Source organism: Oxyura jamaicensis, chromosome 2 (genome assembly GCF_011077185.1).
Source record: "Oxyura jamaicensis isolate SHBP4307 breed ruddy duck chromosome 2, BPBGC_Ojam_1.0, whole genome shotgun sequence".
NCBI classification, from domain to species: domain Eukaryota; kingdom Metazoa; phylum Chordata; class Aves; order Anseriformes; family Anatidae; genus Oxyura; species Oxyura jamaicensis.
The window spans coordinates 111,304,313-111,325,642 of NC_048894.1; the positions used below are offsets into that span (position 1 = coordinate 111,304,313).

At 43.4% G+C, this 21,330-nt stretch overlaps 1 protein-coding gene across 1 annotated transcript in view; it reads left to right on the forward strand.

Moving 5' to 3' along the window:
• Nucleotides 1-2: 2 nt before the first annotated feature.
• TAF4B (TATA-box binding protein associated factor 4b) overlaps nt 3-21,330 on the forward strand; it is a gene marked incomplete at its 5' end in the record, with an annotated part of 70,868 nt that continues 49,540 nt past the window's right edge. The window contains 5 exons of the mRNA XM_035317212.1: nt 3-162; nt 15,169-15,317; nt 16,057-16,164; nt 19,800-19,967; nt 20,071-20,193. Of these exons, the coding sequence (XP_035173103.1) occupies nt 3-162; nt 15,169-15,317; nt 16,057-16,164; nt 19,800-19,967; nt 20,071-20,193 (708 nt within the window). The remainder of the gene's footprint in view (nt 163-15,168; nt 15,318-16,056; nt 16,165-19,799; nt 19,968-20,070; nt 20,194-21,330) is intronic.

Here is a 21,330-nt window from a genome sequence, read left to right on the forward strand (position 1 = left end):
CCTCCTCCAAGGCGCCCGGCGGCCCGGCGCCCTCCGCCCCGCCGCCCGCCGGGCCCCCGGTGCTGCGGGTGGCCGCCGGGGGGGCTCCGCGGCCGGCGGTGGCTCCCAAGGGGCCGCCCGCCGCCACCATCCAGCTGCCGGCCAACCTGCAGCTGCCCCCAGGTGAGTCGGGGGGAGGGCGCCCCGCCTGGCCCCCGGCTGCAGGGGAGAGCCGGGGGGCCGCGGGGGTCCCCCTGGGTGCCGAGGGGCTGCTGACAGCTGCGGGGGGGAGCAGCCCCCGGGGGCGCGCTGAGTTGGGGGCGAGTTGGTGGCCGGCCCCAAAATTGCCTGGGGACCGTAAGGCAACGACCCGGGGCACGTTGGGGCGCTTACAGGGCCGGAGGTGCTCTTAGTGACCAGAGGATGGGTCTGGAAGTCTCCATAAGACAAGTTTTTGTTGTCTTGAGATTGTTTTTTTGGGGGCAGGTCTCTTGCTCCCTGCACGCTGACTGGCCAAGTTTTGGTGGTTTGTGACTTGAAAATTGAGGCTTTCACGGAATTGAGAGGGATGGATAATGCGAAGCGTGAACCCCTGTCAACTGTGGAAATGACCCGCTCTGAGTGTGCAAATCCTACTGCTTTTACTCATGCTCAAAGCAGGCTGTTTTGGAGGAGTTACTCTTATCGAGCAGTTTTGGAGGAGTTGTTTTTGCTGCTACAGCCAGCCAGGCCACTATGGATCACTACCGAGGCGAAGCACTGCTCTGCATAAGGTCTGCAATGAAGTCCGAGACACTTCTCATCCACAAGGCATCTGTGGGAAACACAGAGTTCAGAGAAGCACCACGTTTATGGGTGTACTTCCTAGAGCAGCAAAGAAGAGGTTAGGGTAGGAAACGAGTAGTGGTGATAAAGATGGCTTATTGCTTTGGATGCTAACAGCGGTTAGCCAGGCGCTCCTACCTGTGCTTTGTCCCAAGAGGATCATGCTGTTAGTTCGAAACTTCCTCCTCCTCACTGTCAGACTTCATTTTAAGCGTTTAAATACAGTGACCGATGCCACTAACCTTGGTCTTACTATATTGAGACCCCCAAGGTATGTTATTGTTCAGTGCTGCTGTTGCTATAATTGCTTTTTGCCAGGACAGTTCCTTTGTTGGAGCATCTTTTGCAATTGCTTTCAGGTAGGATGTTGCCTAAATGGCTGGCTGGCTGTACATTAATTCCCGTGCTGCTGCTACATGTATGCATTTCCTTTTTTCTTTCTTTTTCATCTTTCTTTTCACGTGTCTGTATCAAAGACATGCCTCTCCAGGAACTGTAAGAAGTTATAGTAAGAAAAAAGGAGTCTTTATTAAGTAAGTTTTCCTTTGGATCTCCCAGCACTCGCATTATGCTATACTGTCTGAGGATTTGGCAGTCAAGGATGAGTCGTAACTCCTTGCCAGCTTTCCTCTGAAATGAACCACAATGGAAATATGTTTTTTAATAGTATGGGCCCCCATATCTCCAGGTTTTCCACCTCGTATTTTGTCTCTTGGAATGTACCGGTTAAACTGAAAGATGTTCAGTTAAACATCTTTCCATGCAGGTGAGCGAACGCACGTGTGAGGTGCTTGTCGTTTGGGAAGTACAAGTTCACAATAGTTTTTGTTGTTATTTTCCTATTAGCTTGGTTTCGTTACGTGAAGGCACACTGCATGTAATCGGACTTGTATTTGTGACAGTAGGCAGATGAGGCAGGAGTAGCATTACCTTTCTGTTGCATCAGCTTGTTTTCCTTGCTCTTGGGACAAGAAGTGAAGAAAGCAGACTTTGTGTTAAAGTTCAGAGGTGCCAGCGCAGTACAGCATTGTAGCTGTAAGTAACTGCATGGAGTTTAATACTCCAGAAGGAGCACAGTTGTCAGATTTCACACAGATCAGGGAAATTCCTCAAAATAATCATCCCATGGACAACTTAAAAGTGAATTCTTGCTTGATAAAGTGTTAATGTTCTGCCTCTGTCTTTATTACTCGTTAAATGTGGAATCTGTATAAAAATCATCCAGATACTTAACTGCAAGATGTTGAGCATGCTGCAAGTGCTGATCGACTTAGAAAAGACAGTGGAATAAAACCACCAAATCCTGAAGCCTGATAAGTTTGTTTCAAACCAATGATTAAAATCTAGCAGTGCAGACTAAAATTGGCAAGGGGTAATTCATCTGGCTTTAAAACCGTGGCATTCAACCTGGGGTACCTGCGGAAGCTGTAATGAAACATGCACGCGTGCAGTATGCTCGCTCTGAGCCTCAGTCAGGGATGTTTGAATTGGCTTGCTTTGAGGAAGCGCGGACAGCAGTGCTCTTAGCGGGCGTTTTGCAGTGCTTGGGAACTTGGTGCGGTCCGGAGCAGGCGTTGCACCTGTGCTTGCAGAGGGCTGCTGTTTGGGGAAAAGAAAGGCACCCAGGATAGCCGTGTTCAAACCCTGTTGTTTGGGGGGCAGCAAGGGCTCTTGAAAGTCACGGATTTAGGCTGTTTTTTTCTTTTTCAGCTTCTGCTTTTCCCTCCCTTGCCCTCAGCAAAGCCAGGAGGTGGGGGAGTTACTGGCTGATGACCAGATACGGCTCTTCGCTTCTCTGAGCGTGGATTTACCTCCTGCCAAAGTTCACCAAGTTTCCCAAGGAAGATCACTGAGCTCTGCAAGTTCTCTGGTGCATACAGAACCCAGACTTGCTCATGAGTAACAAGGGTTTTCCAGCATTTTCTTCTGTGAAATTCAGGTTTGGGGCCTAGTAGCCAGCTGTAGGACTAGTGCTGCGTACTCAAGGCCTTCCTCCTTTGCCCTGAGGTATCTCCTGTACCAGCCGTGATGAGGTGGGACACTAAGTCTGTCTGTACCATGTTTTCAGCTGGGGGCTCTTTTATGTGCCTCCAACAGGACAGGTTCTGCCCTGAAGCTTTGGTTGTGGCGTTTTGGCCTTAAATACTCTTAGACTGGTTGGTGGGGCTTTTCAGCTGGGCTCTATAATACCCTTGGTTAAGTTAGGCTTACTGTTGCGGGGGGGGAAATGGTTGGGCTGTGCTGTTAACAGGAGGAAATAGTTAAAGGCTCGGGAAGGGAAGGAGTGGCGAGGTTTCTCTGAACACTTACAGCATTTCTGGTTCTTCTCTGTCATAGCTGAGTAGGGCAAATAAATTATGTTAACAAAGTAATTTGAATGTTTTGAAGGGTCATGAGACATGACCTCACATCTCATGTGTCTTTGGGCCTGACACAGGTTTGGACAGGTGGAAGATAGAGAAGGAGCATAAAAACAATGAGGGAGTGTTGATCCCTGGTTTCCTTCTTAACTTTTCTTGAATGTAGTTCTCTGACCCTTCTGTCTGCCCATGTGGATTTTACATTATTCCCTGGCCCTCAAACACAGTGATCAAGTATAACAGTATTGATTACAGGCAGGTGTTGAAAGGACAGTTAGACATAGTATCACAGAATGGTTTGGGTTGGAAGGGACCTTAAAGCTCATTTAGTTCCAACCCCTGCCATGGGCAGGGACACCTCCAACCAGACCAGGTTGCCCAAAGCCCCATCCAGCCTGGCCTTGAGCACCTCCAGGGATGGGGAATCCACAGCTTCTCTGTGCAGCATGTTCCAGTGCCTCACCACCCTCTGAGTGAAGGATTTATTCCTGATGCCTAATGTAGATCCTACCCTCTTTTAGTTTAAAGCCATCGCCCCTTGTCCTATTGCTCCACTTCCTGACAAAGAGTCCTTCCCTCCTGTAGGCCCCTTCAGTTACTGGAGGGCTGCTATAAGATTTCCCTGGAGCCTTCCCTTCTCCAGGCTGAACAACCCCAACTCCCTCAGCCTGTCTTCATAGGAGAGGTGCTCCAGCCCTCTGGTCATCTTTGTGGCCTTCCTCTGGACCTGCTCTTGTGATGGGACAACAAAATGCAGAGCTCAGCTGGATGCTGAGCATCCTCCGTTGTTACCTTGGAGTGCTGGTTCGTCTGGCTCAGGTCAGTGTTGCTAATGAAACTACTGCTGAAGATGTCCACTGGCTGGGTCTGTGCAGTGCCTCTGCTTGCTCCAGGCTGGCAAGCTGGTGCCAGGCTCAGCTGCTGTATAAATGTTCCCGTTCATCCTCCTCAGAGATGAAACAGCAGCAGGTACAGGTCCGTGGCTCCTGTTTGCAGCTCAGTTGTCTTCACTTCTGTATTTTGGCCCGTCCCTGGCGGGTTTTCTTCTGCCTACAGCTTATCTGGGCTGATGGGGAGTAACTGTTTGGGAAGCCCAACTGTGCTTACTGGCAGTCAGAAAACAGGCAGCCAGCGAGCAGGCACCTGTGGGAGGGAGGGAGGGAGGTTATGCGGTGTCCCAGCTCTGCTCCTGGCTGGCACAGGGCTCATCTCTTTGGGTTTCTCTTAATTGTGTAGCTCTAAGGTCATCTGCGGAGGTGAGGGCAGGCAAACCTGTGCACGCTGCCGCCTCCCAAAGCTGGCTGAGGGGCTGTCGAGTACAGCACTCCCTGTCTCCCTCCGCCTGTCCTGTTTGTTGTCTCCCGGTTGTAAAACGGCAGGAGGAATTTGATGTTGTAGTATTTGCAGCAGTTCCTTCACTTTGGAATAGAAGGAAGTGCAGATTTTTAAAATAAGTTCTTATTTTCTGCTTTGATTGCGTAGGAGGAGGATATCCAAAGAGTTCTTGTTTCAGCATGTCAAGAAACTAGAGGCTTTCCTTCAAAGTCTGCAGTTTCTGAATGTAGATAATTTCTTGAAGTCTAAGTGTAACGCTTACAATGTAGGATGACCGGTAGCTGCTAAATGATGACGGTTTTAACCTTTTTTTATCCCAGTAGTGTCCTCTGTTTAGTGGTCTTATCAGGATGGATTGTTTGCAAACTTTCTCTTCACAAGAGGCAACACCAGCCAACTTTTTTCTGAGGAGGGGTCAGCAAAGCTGTGGCAGACCTGTGGAACTAATGAAAACTTAAAAGGTAGTGAGTAAATGTCTTCGGCTGAGCTGTAGGATTTGGTTTTACTCTTCTGACTGAATGTGTCTGGTGAAACAATGCCTTCATATCATTAAAGGCACTGCCCTATGGGAATGATGATTTAAATCTTGGCAGAAGATACAAAGCTAATTTCTATATTTATGGTTTTCTCATAAAAGCAGATGCACTGTGAATACTGGAGCACTGAAATATGATGCTCAGTAAAATTAATGTTACGTGCTATTCAGATTTTACAATCAATTACTGATTGGTGAATGTTAAACTTTTTTTAATCATTAGGAGAGAGAACTTGAGCCTGACTTCGGTTGCTTTTGCACTATTTAAAGGATGCTTATAGCAGTAAAAATAGCATCATCCATGCACAAGTGACAGCTGAAAAAATACTAAATGTATTTCAATATTATTTTTCCAAAGTCACTGAGAAAGTAGGTAAGCTGCTGAGTTGTTATATTGAGCAGTTGTTTATGTAGTTGTTTATGTAGTTGTTTAGAGTTGTTTATGTAAGTCTGGCTGTAAGTTGCGAAGCTTCTGGTATGTATCAAAAATGAATAATACTTACTGTCCTATGCACTTTAAGTTTTTGTGTGTTTTTGTCATCTGAAGTTTTTTGCATGAAGCTACTTCTCTGAAAGTTCTGGTGATTTTACAGGAAAAACGTGTTTAATTTACAAAGCAGAAAAGATGGCAAAAGATGCAGGAAAGCTGCTTGTTACCCAAGTAGTGATGATTAAGGTCTGTGCTGCTATCTGTCACCTTTTGAATGAACCACTGGCAGATCTTGTCTCAAAGAAATACCCTGATCAAAGCTGAAGCAGGGAAAACCCGATGCCAGGTGGAAAACCCTTGTTAGTCATGAGCACATCTAGTTTCTGTTAAGACTGCAGAACTCACGAAGCTTGGGGTAAGTTGCTGAACCAAGAGCAGTTGGATGTTACGATGGCTCTTGTTTTTCATTGCCCATGCCTGCAGGCCTCTTCTAGTGCGTGCTCCCAGTGGGGTGGAGGCAGAGGAGATGGGTTTGTTGGTGCTGGCTGCTCCTAGGTGTTGCCTGGATAATTTAGATTGCTTGTGTTCAGGCGGGGTTAAAAAGTGGGTGACACAGGGTGTCCTGGTTGGCAAAACTCTGGAAGGCTTTCATTTGCAGCTTGCCAAGTGGCAGATGCCTTTTAGCTAAAGTGGAGCCCTCTGGAAGCCAGGTCCCGCTGGCTGTTTGGTGTATCAGGAGGAAATCCTCTCGGGGCAGCTGATGGTGCGTGTTGAAGGGGGTGGGTGTATTCAGAACAGAGCTGTATAGGGCTTGTAGCCTTACCGCTTCACAAATATCACACAGTTTTGCTGACAGTTCCAACAGTATCCAGGTAGACAGGAGTTAATACTTGCATGAAAATTTTGCTGTCTTCTGCAAGGATTTTAATTAGTTCTATCCCATTTAGGACAGGGGGATAACCAGTGTTAAAACTCGGTGTTGAGCCCCATGCCTGCCTTTCTGAAATATGTGAAAATCCATCCAACAAAGGGGTGAATATGTGCATTTAGAGGGAATCAAGTGGAATTCAACCTGCTGTTGGTCCTTACGTGAACACCAAGAGAACGAGGTCTCATTGCAAGATTAGTCTGGATTAATTGAGTTAATTCTCCTCTTATTTAAAGGAGACAGATTTAAAGGGGGGGTGATACTGCCTTTTATTAGAACTCTGTCAAGGCACCAGTTCAGTTTTTAGCATCTCTTGATCTAAAATTAAAATTTATAATTAAACACTCCATAAGTTTCAGATTTCTCTGTCACAGCCTCACAGTGTTCTACAAATGTTAAGTGCAGGGTATTGGCTTATCTTGTGGTTCGTATAGAGCTGTGTGCTGCTATGTGTCAGACTTTGAGCTCGCTGTTTAAGGAATTTGACTCCAGCGAATACTAGGAGATCGCAGCAAGCTAGAAGAGGGTGTGGGGTATGGATTCAGTGGCTTGTTGCAGTGAGAGTTCCCTTGAAGGTAAGGAAATGTCACTTTGGCTCCTTTGAGATACTATATCATTGCCATCAGCTGAGTTCTCTGCAAATACACAAAGCTGCTTCATGAAGTGACTTGGGTCCATGAGAACTCGAAGTCAGTTTATCTTATCTGTAGGCAATCCTGGAACTGTCTGATTACTTAGGCAGGAAAGCAACCAAGCCTCAAGTAGGAAAGTTGCACGCCACAAAGATGAGATGGGGAAATGCGGATGGGAAACGATCCCAGAGGCTGAAAGATGTGTCTCAAGGACAAAAGCTAGATGTTCTCACGATACCAAATAAGACTGCCTTGTGGAACACAGAGTTGGCCTGGAATCTCATATGCCTACCCATAATAAAAACAGAAACTCTTGGGATTCAAATGTAATAAATACACTTTGAATTTGAACAGAAACAGTAGTGCCATCTTGGAACTATGCCCAGAAAATATCTATGATCTCAGTTATTTACAGCCCCTCCAAGAATCAATGCAATGTCCAGATTTTCTTCAGATGTTTGGTACGGACATCTGTTGTTTGCTATAAATAAAAGGTACTCCTACCTTGCAACTGGGACAGTTATATTTTTGCATAGGAGTTCTACTGTTACTCAGTAAAATTATATGGACATAAATGTATTTTCAATTAATGAAGCTCAACTGTGTGTGAGTCTAGGAAAACTCTTTAACAGGAGCATGGGCCTGTATTCCTTGAAAAGGCAGTGATGCTGTTGGTGGGCCCCACTGCTAGTCCGTGAAACAGATACCCATCTGGGCCCCAAACATGCACTAGTGAGCAGCTAGGCTCCAGCACTTGGAATAAGATTTACTGTGTGAAACAGGGTTTCAGGTGTCTGCATTTTTAGTCTAGTTCCTGGACTAGGGGAGGGAGAGGAGGCTTGATACTCTTCAGAAAGATGCACAATGCCAAATTACTTGAAATAATAGGCTGCTTGACTCTGTTCTATCCTGCTCATAATAGATTTCATCATCCCTTTGCTGCCTCTGTATGCGTGAGAAGGCTGTGCCGGTGCAGGCTGTCTCGGGAGCTGGTGCCCAGTGTTAGTACAGAAGCTTAGTGGAGAAAGGTTGGCATTTCAGGAGGTTTGGGCTGTGCACAGCTCGAGTCATTAGTGTGACAGAGCTGTGGGTGCATAGTGCTTTAAAAACCTGCTCACAATAATACAGGTAATCTGGGAAACTATGCCGCTAGTAAAACCGTGCTGTTATCACCTGGACAGTGATGTCTGTGGGTAAGGCAGGCTTTGAAATGCTTTGAGATGCAGTCAGAAGTCCACAGCTGGTGCAAGGTTAAAAGCTGTAGGCCAGAGTCTGCACAAATCTGCAGTGTGGCGTTTGTGCGATTGGCAAAGATGCAGTCAACTCCTTTAAAGTACATGTGGGATTTGACGTTTCTCTGTACCCCTGCGTTTTGTTGAACCTGTCTCTGTTCTTTTGTAGCATTGAGAGCAAGTTGGAATTACGACCTTTGAATACTTTTCCTGGCCTGGAAAAGTATTCACGTACTTCCGTACCTATGGGCAAAACAAGGTGTCTTGGATTAGAACTAAAAATTGGACACCTCACGGTGGTACCATGGCATCCACATGCTAGTTACAGTTTCTGAGCCACTGGTACAAAGACCTATTAGTATACAGACATTGCTGAAACAAGGAAAGAATGCAAAGAGTGACTTCTGAGATACGTAATTATTCAGTTTGTGAAATGACATATGAAGAGAGTCAACTGCTTGAGGGTCTGGGGATGTGGTGAGTGGTTCTGGTTGCTACCAGACCAGTGTGATTATTGGTTGACCGTGGCTGAATTCCTTTTGCCTCTACAAACACTGACTTGCAGAAGTTGGTGATGATCTGTCATGTGCAATAAAGGGCTTTGTGGATGGAGTGCACTACAAGCTGAACAACTCCATGTGGCCCATGTGGTGTAGACAAGCCCTCTATCCTGCTAGTCTAGGAAATCTAAGAGCAATCACATGTTTTCCCCCAAGAAGTCCCCAAGCAGGAAATATTCATGGCCTCCCCAGAAGATCAGTTGTCAAAATATGATTGTATTCTATTTAAGATGGCACTTGTCACTGGCAGCCTGTGGCTGGGTAACTTCAGGTGGCAGCCAAACCGCTGTTATAGCATCATTCTTAAGGTAGTGAGAAGCTGCACTTGTCACTGGTGTTGCCTCCGAATTGGGCTTTCATCCTTTTTTCTTCTTCAGTACACAAATCTGCAGTCAACATCTAGGAAAACTCAAGTAGCAGGTGAGGGTTATGGGGAATAAGCAGTTACCTTGCATGCAACACAGTCCATACTTCACCTGAAAACATAGGACTCTGACATTAGTGGTTATATGAGTTGTGCGAAAGCGGTCAACATTGGTATCTAACTCACCTGCCGTGTCTTTCACAGTATTTCATTAATACTTTCTGCCTGTCTAGCAGTCTTTTACAGCCAGTCTACAACACAATGCACCTTGGTATGGTCACCATTTAGTCAGTCTGTAATAAGGCGTGTTTTAGATAGATCTTAGTCCTGAAATGTGTTTTTGTAACTTTTAAATGACTCAAGCAGGATTGAGGAAGAAAAACTGCCTCTTTTTTTTTTTTTTTTTTTTTTTTAAGGATGCATTTAGAGAGAGAAACTGCTTTCAAAGCTGCTGCATGGATTAGCAGTGTTTGGCCTTTTATTTAGTGGCTTTTGGTTCATCCTAAACACACACACTAAGAAACTTAATACTAATTTTCCTTTCAAGTTGACATTCAGCTCCTGCTAAAAACATCCTCTTCAAAACTTGCTCTTACATTGTAACTGCCTTCAGAGCTGTCCCTTTGTTTTGAGAAGTTCAGTGTAAATAGACTTGTTTAGGAACAGAGGGCACTTACATGTCTGAAAACAGCAGTAATGTTTTTGTTGTTAAATTGTTTGCTCATTGATTTGGGGTCTGAAAGTCTCATTTAAACCCCACATTTTTATAATTACTGTTTCTTACCTATGTTCTGCATTTCAGAGCATTCCTGAAGGGAACGTTACTAAAATTGGGACCATATCTGATGTTTGCACCCCTTGTTTCAAAATAAACAACTCGCCCTTGTTTGAAAGCAGCTGTGGTAACTCATGTTCTCTTAAATGAATTGGGTCTGATCTTGTTGGTTCTTGTTTCTATGTTTTTTGAGGAGGCAGGCGTGAAAGGTATGATTTCCTAAGTAGGAGACTGGTTTTTGCTTTCTTGTGTTGTGCTGCAGTGCACTGTAGCAAAGCAGTGCTAAAGAGCTGTTGTGTTAAGCAGTTGTGTCGGAAATTGTGTAATCAAAGTGGTGATTTAACGTGACAATTTGAGCTTCACACACAAGGAGTGACGGTGCCTCTCCACAGGAGCACCCCTGCTAGCTAGTTCACCTCAGGTGAAGCCTGAGAAACTCCTTGTGGATGTCCTCCTTCCAAAATGGCCTCCTCGGGCTTGTCTTACGCGATAGAGAGCTAATGGTGGAAGCTGGGACGCTTTCAGCATGTCATGTGCAGTCCTGCTGGATGAAACCCTGAGCTTCGGTTGCCGGCCCAGCTGTACCCTGACAGCTGTGTGGTCTTCCTGACACTGTTCCCTGACCACAGAGGTTGAAGCAGCAAATGGGAATTTAATATAAGGCGCCCTTGGTTTTCCATGGCACGTGCGGCTGGTGTGCCTATGTGTAGAGGGTGCTGTTGGTGGTGGCTGTCTAAGCCCTGTCTGAGTGACCCCGGGTGCTCTTTCTGAAGGAGCAGCTCCTCTTCAGGAGAAGGCAGCTCGCTGGGGACAAAGGGCAGGGCTCCCAGGGAGACCCTAGTTGGGAAGCTGTAGCCTGGCTCCTTCTGGTTAGCTCTGAGGGAAGCTGAGCTGGGTCTCCATCGTCAGCTCCTTCCTGCAGGACTGTGGCTGAAGGTAGGTGTGCAGGGAGCAGAAGCTTTACATGAAGTAGCTGACTTTATTTCAGATGGGTTAACTGGCAGTCAAGAAAAATAAGTAGCTTCCCAAAGGGTGTTCTTGGAAGGGCAGGCAGAAGTCCTAGTGACAAAAGTCAGTTAATTGTAAAAAGGGCTGCTAATCTGAGAGAGGCCCCAGAGCCTTTCCAATGAAGCTTGTGAACAACCCATCCCTGCTGGTAACCTGGTCACTTACATTTTCAGTCTGTGATCTGAAAATAGGAACAGCCTTGCAACCTTGAAGGGATTGTGCTTTGGGCTGACTATCAAAGTGTAAGAACGCCTTACCTCTCTTCACTGAAGCAACCTGTGTAAAACTATCAAGCTGCATCTCCTGTAAGCATTGCTTTCCTGGCAGTGCTGCCCAAAAGAGGCACCTTTGGTGTTAGGGAGATGCCTGGTGTTAGGGAGATGCCTGAATGTTCAGTAAGTACATTCAGTATTTTGGTCAGACATCACAGGTATGTATCTCTGCAGATTTTAATAGTACTGAACAGTGTTAGCCTAAAACTTGAATTACAGTTCTTCAAAGGTTTTTTTCCCTCTCTTTCTGTGGAGTTACTGTAGTGACTGACTCCAAGCGTTGATCTAGTTTTACAAGAAATTGCTTTCTAGTGAATGTGAAAACAGCTCCTGATAAGCAATATTTTTCTTGTCAGTTCCAATAGTATTATCTTGGTAGCTGCACAACTCTGTAGTGAGCTTTCTCTAGAGAACCTCAGGGATACCATTGCCTGCTCTTCTTTAATTTAATGCTTGTGCAGCTGTATGCAGTGCATGAAGCTCTGAGCACCGTGCAGTTTTGCACTGGCAGAAGTTACCTCCTATGTCTCTTCTTGGAGCCTTTGCTATTGACTTCAGCACTGGGTCATTGCATGCCTTTCAAGGTGGAAAGGAAGTATCAAAGGTTTCTGGGTTTTCTGTTTTCAGCTGTGAAAAAGTGTAGCTTGCCACAACCAGAAGTGGAAAATGCCCTTCTGTACAGCTTTCAAATTGTTTCAGGCAATCCATGTGTCAGTTTGCTGTCACTTCACAACATCAGGCTGTAACTGCAGAACTCTGTGTTTGAGGCTTCAAAGTGATGTCTTGTGGCTTTTCACTGTACAGATTTTTAGTAGTGGCTGTTTCAAGTTCTTCCTCAGCTTTATTTGTGCTGGTATCAGGCTTTTCTAGTGTTACTCCTGCAAGAGCAGTTGTAGCAGATTACCATCATACTGGGTTTGTTGATTTCAGAGTTCCGCTTTCAGTAGCTGTCACAAAAAGCTAATGATATGAAGAGGCTACTACCTTATAAAAAAAAAAAAAAAAAGCCAAATGGTACAAATGTAGCAAAATTTAAGTTTGCTCCAGGTGGGAAGGTACATATTACACTGGAGAGTTCTGTGTGACTACCCTGGGAGTGGCCTTGGGTAACTTCTGTGCATGCTTTCACCTGGTGATAAAGCTAAAAGACTTAAAGACTTTATGAACTGTTTTAATGAAGCATGAGTGTCCTTGAGTAAACTAATCCTGTCATCGGGTGGAAATTCCCTCTTGTTTGTGGTATGGTGCTGTTGGATCATTGCTGTCGTGGTCAAATGTAAAGGGGCCTGTTCCCTGTTGGGGAAGGCTGTTTTTGTGTGCCTTTTTTTTCTTTTTTTTTGTTCAGAATATTGAACAACCATGACCTGTGTAGTATTTGCATGAGTTTGCCAGCTGTGTTGCTTTTGAATCAATTTCCCATCAAGTGGAGCCTGCTGGAAGCTCTCCCTGTTCAAGAGACTGGACGACGGAGTACTACTCTTCAGGCTTGGTCATGGTTTCTGGCAGAGCTTAACTGAAACTTCACAACAGTAGTGCGAAAACCACCTTATAACTAATTAAGTTGGCTCGTAATTAACCTGTTCTGTTTCTTTTTTTTGCAGTATGATTCAGAGAAGTAGAATTTCTGCTTCTGACAGCTTTGTTTAAAAAACCAACCAACCAACCAACCCCATATATAATGGCTAGTGACAAAATATCCAAATTCATGAAAACAAAGAACATAATGTATTCCAAATCTCTAAACGAATTAAGTGATACACTTATATGTCTTTTCTTAAAGAGCAGAGCTAGCAATGACATTTTAAAGCAAGCTGAGAAAAGTAAACCTAAAACCTCCAGCAGCAATGCTTCAACAATCCTGAATGTAGACCTAGAGCAAAGAGAAAGGCTTTTGATATCTAAATGTGTGGCATCATCAGCTTTCCCTCTTCTCCTGGAATCTGCATAAATTATGTGATGTGAACAAGGAAAAAAAGGCATTTTTTTTGACTGATGGGAAGTTGCATGCTATGAATTGCTGTCTAAATAAGACATCATGAGAAGAAAATTGAAAATCTTCAGTGATTCCAGGCATTCACTGATTAAATTAAAAGATCCATCTGTACCTAAATGTAACTATAGTCAAGATTTCCGTGAGGAAGGGGAAAGTTAAGTTGCCGGATGGAGTAACAGTATTTTTCTGGATATGCCAACTGTCTTGTGAATCTGCCCCACCAAGTAAAGGTTGGTTGAGAATGGGGGAAATCATTCCAAATGCAGCCCTGGCAGCCTTAGTCTGTGCTACATAAATGGCAGGATGTTGGTTTTACAGAATTTTATATGAAGTTTTTTGTTGCCGTATGCTTTTAGATGTGGAGGATGAAAAGCTCCCTCTAAACACCTGGCTATAGTTTCACATTTATCAACTTTTTTTTTTTTTTTAAGAGCCGGTGGCTCTAACTATTCCATTAATTTTAACTCTGATTAAAATTGGCTTAGGTTGGTTTGTGTGGCATGTTTTGACAGCTTCCAGACAAACCAGCCAGTGTAGACCATTGCATGATAAAGAGTTGTTACGCATGGGGAAATAACCATGAGCGTGGCAGAAGAACTGGGATTCTTCAAATGTCAGCTAACCTGCAAGGCAGATCTATGCGGTCCTCAAAATAAATAAATAAAAAATATATTAAAAAAATGAAGTACTCTTATTTACCTATCTTGTATTCTTCTGTACATTTGCTCCTTTCCTGTGTGAGGCCCTCGTTAACCAGCTGTGTGCAGGGGGCAGTAGTGGATGTGGTAGTGGTGGACCTGGCAGCTGTTGAAGGTGTAAAGGAGGTGAGGCCAAAGGGAATGTGCTCTGGATCTGTAGCTCCTGTGGAAGATTCGCAGGGGTCCAGGCCAGGAACCCAGCTGGCTTTTTGTCATCGTGACCTTGATGAAATGTCTGGGATTTCTAGGGTCCATGCCGTGGCGGGACGGGGAGGAAGGAGGAGGCACTGGTAGCTGAATGGCTCCCAGATGCAGAGCTGCTGGGACTCTGTTGTCACATCTGATTCTCCTCAGAGTGCCTTTAATTTGAAAGCTTGAGTGAAAATACCTCATTGTTAACTGTGTATTGTCGGTCGTTGTAGCTGATGGGTCAGGAGGAGGGTTGTAGGAGCACTAGTGCTGGGCTGACATTGCTGTGTTTAAAAAAGAAAAATAAAACCCAAGGAAACAAGGCAGGAGAGTTACTCTTTCATGGGGGTTTTCCTATTTGGCTGTAATCAACTTTGTTTACATCCATGAATTCAAATGATTTTGGATGGATCCTTGACAGAGGGACAGCAGGAAATGTCTGAAATGGCTTTTGGTGGGGACCACTGCCCTCTGACTGCGGGGCATGGTCTTGGTGTAGGCAGGTGAACTGGTATCACTCAGGCTGCAGTTCCCGTTGCAGGTTTCCTCTGAACTGTATCTACACCTGCAAGCATGTGCCTGAGTGCTCGGAGAGGGAAAATGTGTGCAGAGGCAGCTAAGTCCAGTAGTGGTGATACGTTTTGCAGGCTGAAGAACTGCGTGAAGAGGTTACAGTTAAAGTAATTGCAAAGTGTGTGTGCGCTGCTGGGGGGAAATGTCTGTTTTCTTTTTGTTTTTCCATGTCCCAGATATCTTTAGACTCGAATAATGAATTGCTTTGCAATTTGTATCTTGTACACACATAGTGTTTTTATATGGCTGTCTAGTCAAGTTTGTCACTTGACTTTGGGAGTTGTTTTCTGTGATAAAATGCAGCATAAAACTGATGTAGGCTTTTTAGCTCTTAAATTTCTTGGCAATTGTTCCTTGGAGTAAGAAACTAAATATTACATTAGCTTATCAGCGTGGTCTAGCTATTTCTTCCACAGAAGTATAGTAGCAAAGCCATAATATCGCTTAATTTCTAACAGTCTGGGTGTTTTTCTCCAACAGGAACTGTTCTTATCAGAAGCAGTAATGGCCAACTAATGCTGGTATCTCAACAAGTAATAGCACGAGCACAGGCTCAGCCACAAAATAACACAAGTGTACGACCGTCTGTAGCTACCAGCACACCTGCAGTCAGAATATGTGCTGTACAGGTAACTTCTCAGGGGCTTAATTTTATGTATCTGTATGTTATGTGTTCATAACAAGGTTTGCAAGTAATCTATTAAGGGTTGGTTAACTAAGTATTTGAATGTTTTCTGAGCAGCATGGTTGGTTTGTTTCGCACATAACCATTGTGCTTTGCTTTCTCAGTTTTTCAAATTGCTAGTCAATGCATATGGTATAGTTCAACTTAAAAATTCCCTCTATTATGAGAAAGATGTTTGTAAAAAAACAAACAAAAAAGCCACCCTACCTAAATGTTTGTGGCTAGTATAACTGCAACCTTTCAATCTTCTTATGACATACTTCTCTGAAGCAAAGTGAAGCTGAGAACCTTTCCCAGATTTTCCCAGGATTTGCTTTCTCCTTCCCTAAGCTCTGCTGGCTTTTTACTTCCATCTTTTGTAATACAGTCAGCACACAAAGTAAAAGTAGGTCCAAAAAAGTAACTGTCTGCATAATACTCCCCAAATGCTCATTCTTTAACCATTTTATTCTGATTAGGCATTGTGGGTAAATGTCCCCGAATTTGTGCTCACATAAACTAGTAGGCAAATAGCTTTGTTGAAAAGTGTTTTAACAATGTGGATTCTATGAACGATACTTGTCTCATTACAGTAAGAGCGGGTGTCTTGGTTTATATCGAACAAGAGCAGGTACTAACTTCAGCGCCTGTGTTTTCTGCGCGTGCATAATTGTTATTTATGTATTTATTCTTTTTTTTTTAAGAACTCTGGCACCCAGTTACTAAAGAAAGCAGTAGTTACTCCTGTGAAAACATTATCTCAAACAACAAATGCTGGGACTTCTACTGTTCAGCCATCTGCTGTAATACAGGTAGGTAGCAAGCTTCATTGCACAACAGAATAAGTAATGGAGAGAACTGGGGAAAATATGAATATATTCTTGTAATTTCTAACTCTGTGGTTTTCACTAACCAGATAGCTTTTGCTCTTAACTTAATAATGCTTCTGCCAGCACATTTCAGATCTTCCCTTACTGCAGTAGATAGCACTTGAAGAATATCAGTGAGCAATGTGTAAAATAAATAGTTCAAAGAACCATTTCCAATGCATTTGTGCCTTGTGATTGAGCTCCTTTAAGCTCTAGATGAAGCTTTTCTGGGGGATGGAGACTTCCTAATGCTTTTTTTGTTTGGGTTCCCTAATTTCTTAGGGGGGGGAAAAATGTACTTGAGATGGTGCTGAGGGTAAGATAAAGCTGGCTGCAACAGTCAAGCTGTTTTTCAAGTTTGTACTTTTTGATACTTTTTTTTTTAGGTTTTTCTCATTAAAGGCTGAAGGAAGATCATAGCTGAAAACCTCTGAGAATTTGGTAGACAGATTCCAAAGATATGACTGTAGGTAGACAGTGATTGGAAATGCCGCATTATTTTTAGACTTTTTTTTTTCCAACTTACTTCTCTTTACCAGAGTGAAATGCTGTATGACTCTGTGGAAGAGACCCTTTCTACCTGTAGAGAACGACAGTTCTAGATCCAGGTCTTTCTCTGCTCTTGGGCACCAGAGTTCTGGATATGCATGTATGATGAAAAATGCTTCTTTCTGCGGCTAAAATATACTGTTATCCCTGGAGAAATTTTCCTTGTACTTGCCCTTTTTTTTTTTGTAGAAGAGCTTGAAGGGGACTGGTCTATAGTGGTTGACCAAGCATTCAGAAAATGAGTAAAAACACCCCATGTTGGATGCATGTTCTTGACCTTGAGTGTGTTTGAAAGATGGGGAGATAAGTTTGTTGACAGCAGTAACTTAACAGTCTGACTTACAGATCTGTCCTCCTGCTGTTTTACTGTATTAGTAACTGAAAATTACTTACAGCTCTGTCTGTGATCTTTTCTCTCTTCCTTCTCACTACAGATGGATAATGTTGGGCTTAAAGGGGAAAACCCAGAGATCTCCTAATACCTTTTGTGTTTTACTTAGAGTGGAAACAACACATGCTCCTTGTCTAACAAGAACAGTAACATGTATTCCTGACCTATTTTTATTTTGGACTTCTAGCTTGCAAACCATGTGTTCACAGTCTCTACATAGAAGTCTTTAGGATATAAAACCAATAGTCATCAATTGTACTTCCTGGGGAGAAGAGAGAAAAATTTCTTACAGCTGATGGATGGATGCATCCTCACAGTCTAATATGAATATACGTTGAGGATCAACATATAAGTTGTTACAAAGTTAATAAGCTGTTAACTTCTCCATTTTTAATTTTCATCTGTCTTCGATGTGGTTCTTCTGTACTTTCTAAGTTCAGTTTTGATATAATCAGTTCAACTTGTGATTTTCTGAGATATTTAAAGAGGTAGAGTATTTTTGGCAAGGTTTCTTTTCTTTGGTTGTAGAAACCTGAACACTTGTAATGAGCATGGGGCTGGATTTGAGTAGCCAGAGGGATGACTCTAGGAATGCACACTGCTGTTTTCTTTGTAACGGCTTCCTCAGAGCCTGCCTGTTTGCAGACTATTACAAACACCTCTGTACAAGTTTATTTTAGAATAAAGAGTAAATAGGTTCGTATGGATGCGTATTGCTATCACAGGGCTGCTTCAGTCCTCACCCTGGGGCAGGTGAGATGAAAGAGGTCTGACAAGGGAGCCCATGTGGCAGGTTGCAGGAACTGCCTGGGGAAGGAAAGGAAGAGCCCTTGGGCCTGGCTTCCTTGGCAGCTGTGTTGTTCATCAGTCCTAAAAGAATTTGCTGGTGTTAGTCTTGAGAGTTTTTGAGGTAACAGAAGAGGAATGTTAGTGAAGGAATACAATGTCATGACAAAAAGTGGGAGACAGTGGAGAGGAAATAGTGCTTGGCTTGGCTGTGTCTCTTATCCTGTGCTGAGTATAACTTGGTACACTACTGCATGCAGAGCTCTCTCCTTTTACTGACTGCAGGATTATTCTTCTCATCCACAAAAGCATATGTTGTCATTCCTGAATGTTTGAGCTCAGAGGTTGGACAAAATACCTGTACTTTTTTTTTTTTTAAAAAATCTTTTTACCTTCTTCCCAGATGGGGTAACAGAGTTGCAAAGTATCTAATTAGCATCATGCTGGGGCACTTTCATTTAGATGCAGAGCACTTCTCTTGAAATGACTTCAAAATATGCAGGATTAATGCCATTTTTTTTTGTGGTGGCTGTTTTCTCTGTTGCTTAAAGTGAGAATGAGAATTGTCAGTAGCGAAAGAGGTTGAGGGCAGATGACAGAAGTTAATTCCCATATATTCATCTTTCTGGGAAAAGGGTCCAGCAGACTTCCCGTTGTTCCTTCCCTCAGCTGATAAAATACTGTTCTGGTCTTGATGTGTAAACACACTGGAATTCGCAAGAGAGCAGCTCCAGCAAACCTCATGTTTTCGGTTTTTAAAAGCCCAAGGCATTGCAGCTTGACAGGTCTGTACTCTGTCCCCTTCCATCTTCCTCCCTTCCATCTGTTAGTGGGATTCTCATGCCCAGTTTGCCTCCCTGTGGTCTTAGAGCTGTTGAGCCTCATCCTTGGAAGAGGCAGTGGTGGTGGCAAAGATCCTGCAGAGAGCTATTAAAGTGTTACCAACAGTGGGAGCCGAAGCTGGAAAGCTTTCTGGTAGCTGCCTGCTTCTTTCATGTCAAGCTGGCAGCAGCTTGGGGAGGTGTGTGGGGGGGGAAGGATCCACCCAGGAAAAAGAGTCTGACAAAAGTGCCAGTGTTTTTGCTCTAGCTTTAAAGGTTGGCTCACTAATTTTCCCTGTTCTGAAGGATTTAAAAGCACTTTGATATTCTACACAAACTCTATCCAGTTCTGATTTGATACTGTTTTATCTGTGACAGGGTAAGCTGGGCATTACCATCTTATGTGTAATGGGTGGAGGAAAAAAACAATACTGGCTTTCAGGCTTCAAATCTGAACTGGAATTTTTGCTTATTTCTGTTTTCTGTGAGGTCAAACTGTGGCTTTTTAGTTAAGAAGTTGAAAAAATGAAAAATTTTGTTTGTTTGTTTTTTGTTTTTTTAGAAATATCTTACTTGTACCGTTATCAGAAGAACAATTTTTTAATGTATCTGAAGTATTAATACTCGTGTTTAGTAGGTTTTCTTTGGCAACTACTATTTTTCAGCGTGTTTTGCAAAGGACAAAGGCAATTTTAGCTTTTGCTGTAAACCTTCACAATTCTTGTGCTGCTGGAGTTTCAGACTCTGTTGATAGATAAAGAGGTTTGAAAAAGACCTGAAAATCCCATAAATGAGTTTTGAATGGGTATGTGTCTGGGCAGATTTGAGAGAGATCTAAATTGGTGCCCACAAGGAAAAAGCAGAAAGAACTTGGGTGCTCCTGCTCAGCTGGCTGCTTTCGCTGGCACGTGCATCCTTCCAAAGTGGACAGAAGACAGTGGAGGAAGGATGCTACTTAATATGCTAGCAGAATACAGTATGTGTTTGTCATATTAATCTTTGGTTTAAAAAGTGTTAATTTTTCTATTCAGCCAGCAGCTGCAACAGCTAGTGTTACTACAGTTACTGCTGTAAAGCCTTCGAGTACTGGAACACCTGTAAAACTTCCAGTTACAGGACCACCTGCACAATCCATCTCCCAGAAGGCAGTCTCTGTGAAAGCAGAGGGCACAACAGTAGCACAGACCAGCGCTTCGACAGTAAGGAAAAAAAAATTTAATTAAAAATTAACATTCTCTATATTCATCAGAGGTTGGAGAGCCAATGCAACATCTAACAGTCTTCTCTTTATTCCTGTGCTAGGAGATGTTAGAGAATGTGAAGAAATGCAAGAATTTCCTTGCTACACTAATAAAATTGGCATGTAGTGGACCTCAAGCCCCAGAAATGGGGCAGAATGTGAAGAATCTGGTGCAAAATCTCTTGGTGAGACTTTTTTTTTTTTTTTTTAAGCAAAGTGTCATTTGTATATTGTTTTTGACATTGACTTTGTAATCTTGCTCCTTCTCTTTCTGCTTACGTTTTTTTAACAGCTAAAGAATTGGATTTGTGGCAGAATACATCTGAACTTCCTAAGTCTTATAACACTCATTTTAGCTGAATCCCATACTGTATTTTCTCCCTCCCATTCCCATTTAATTTTAAGCACACAGGTATCTGACAGGAGGCATTGATAGTTTTTACATAGCTTTTGGGTCTGAGCTGTTTTTTTCACGCTAGCATAGTTTTGGGTCTTTGGTGGCAAGGGTTTTCCCCCGGAGGCTGTAGTACAGTACTGAGTCCATTTTACTTCTTTACTCCCAAGACAGAACAGAGTTGCACATTGATGCTGAAGCTCCAGTGAAGCAAGCATGAAATTATCTGTCATTAGACAACAGGATGGAGAAAATAACGTAGTGGCTTGCCAATGTCTCTCTCCTTGCCTTGTGGTGTACCTCAGCACAGCTGGGTTTTCTTGGTAATAGTTTCTTCTGCCACACCTTGTCTTGGCATTTGACCACTGCTGCAGTTTTGTTCCACCTTAGCAGAAGGCTGTGTGCTGGTAAAGGAAGACAGCTTTGTGTTACCAAAGGAATATTTCAGTCTAGAAAAGCAAGGTGTAGAAAGAAGGATAATTTCAGGGAACAGATTGTTTTAAGATGCAGGCTTGCAAAAATACTTGATTCCCCTTCTCTTCTTCTACTGCCTGTGTGTCCCTGCTGGACTATACACCATGCTTCCATAGGAACATATGAGAATTAATCCTCCTTGTGCTTACAGTGCTTTTTTTTTAAAGAACAGTAATTACCAGCCATTAATAAATTGTTTAACGCTGCATTTCTTTGCCTTTTTACAGTATTTTTAAAATGCTGTTCTTCTGTCATTCAGTATGTGTGTATGATGTAAATGCAAAATAAATTAATGTTTCATATGCATGAGGGAAACAAGTAAACACCAGCTGTGAAGTAAAGTGGTCCTTAAGGCAGCATTTCTTGGAGTGGGTGTCAAGCACCTTATTTGCACTGAGATGTGGTATACCAAATCAGTGCTTTCGTGTCAGTGGGACCTCAGCAACCTGTATCT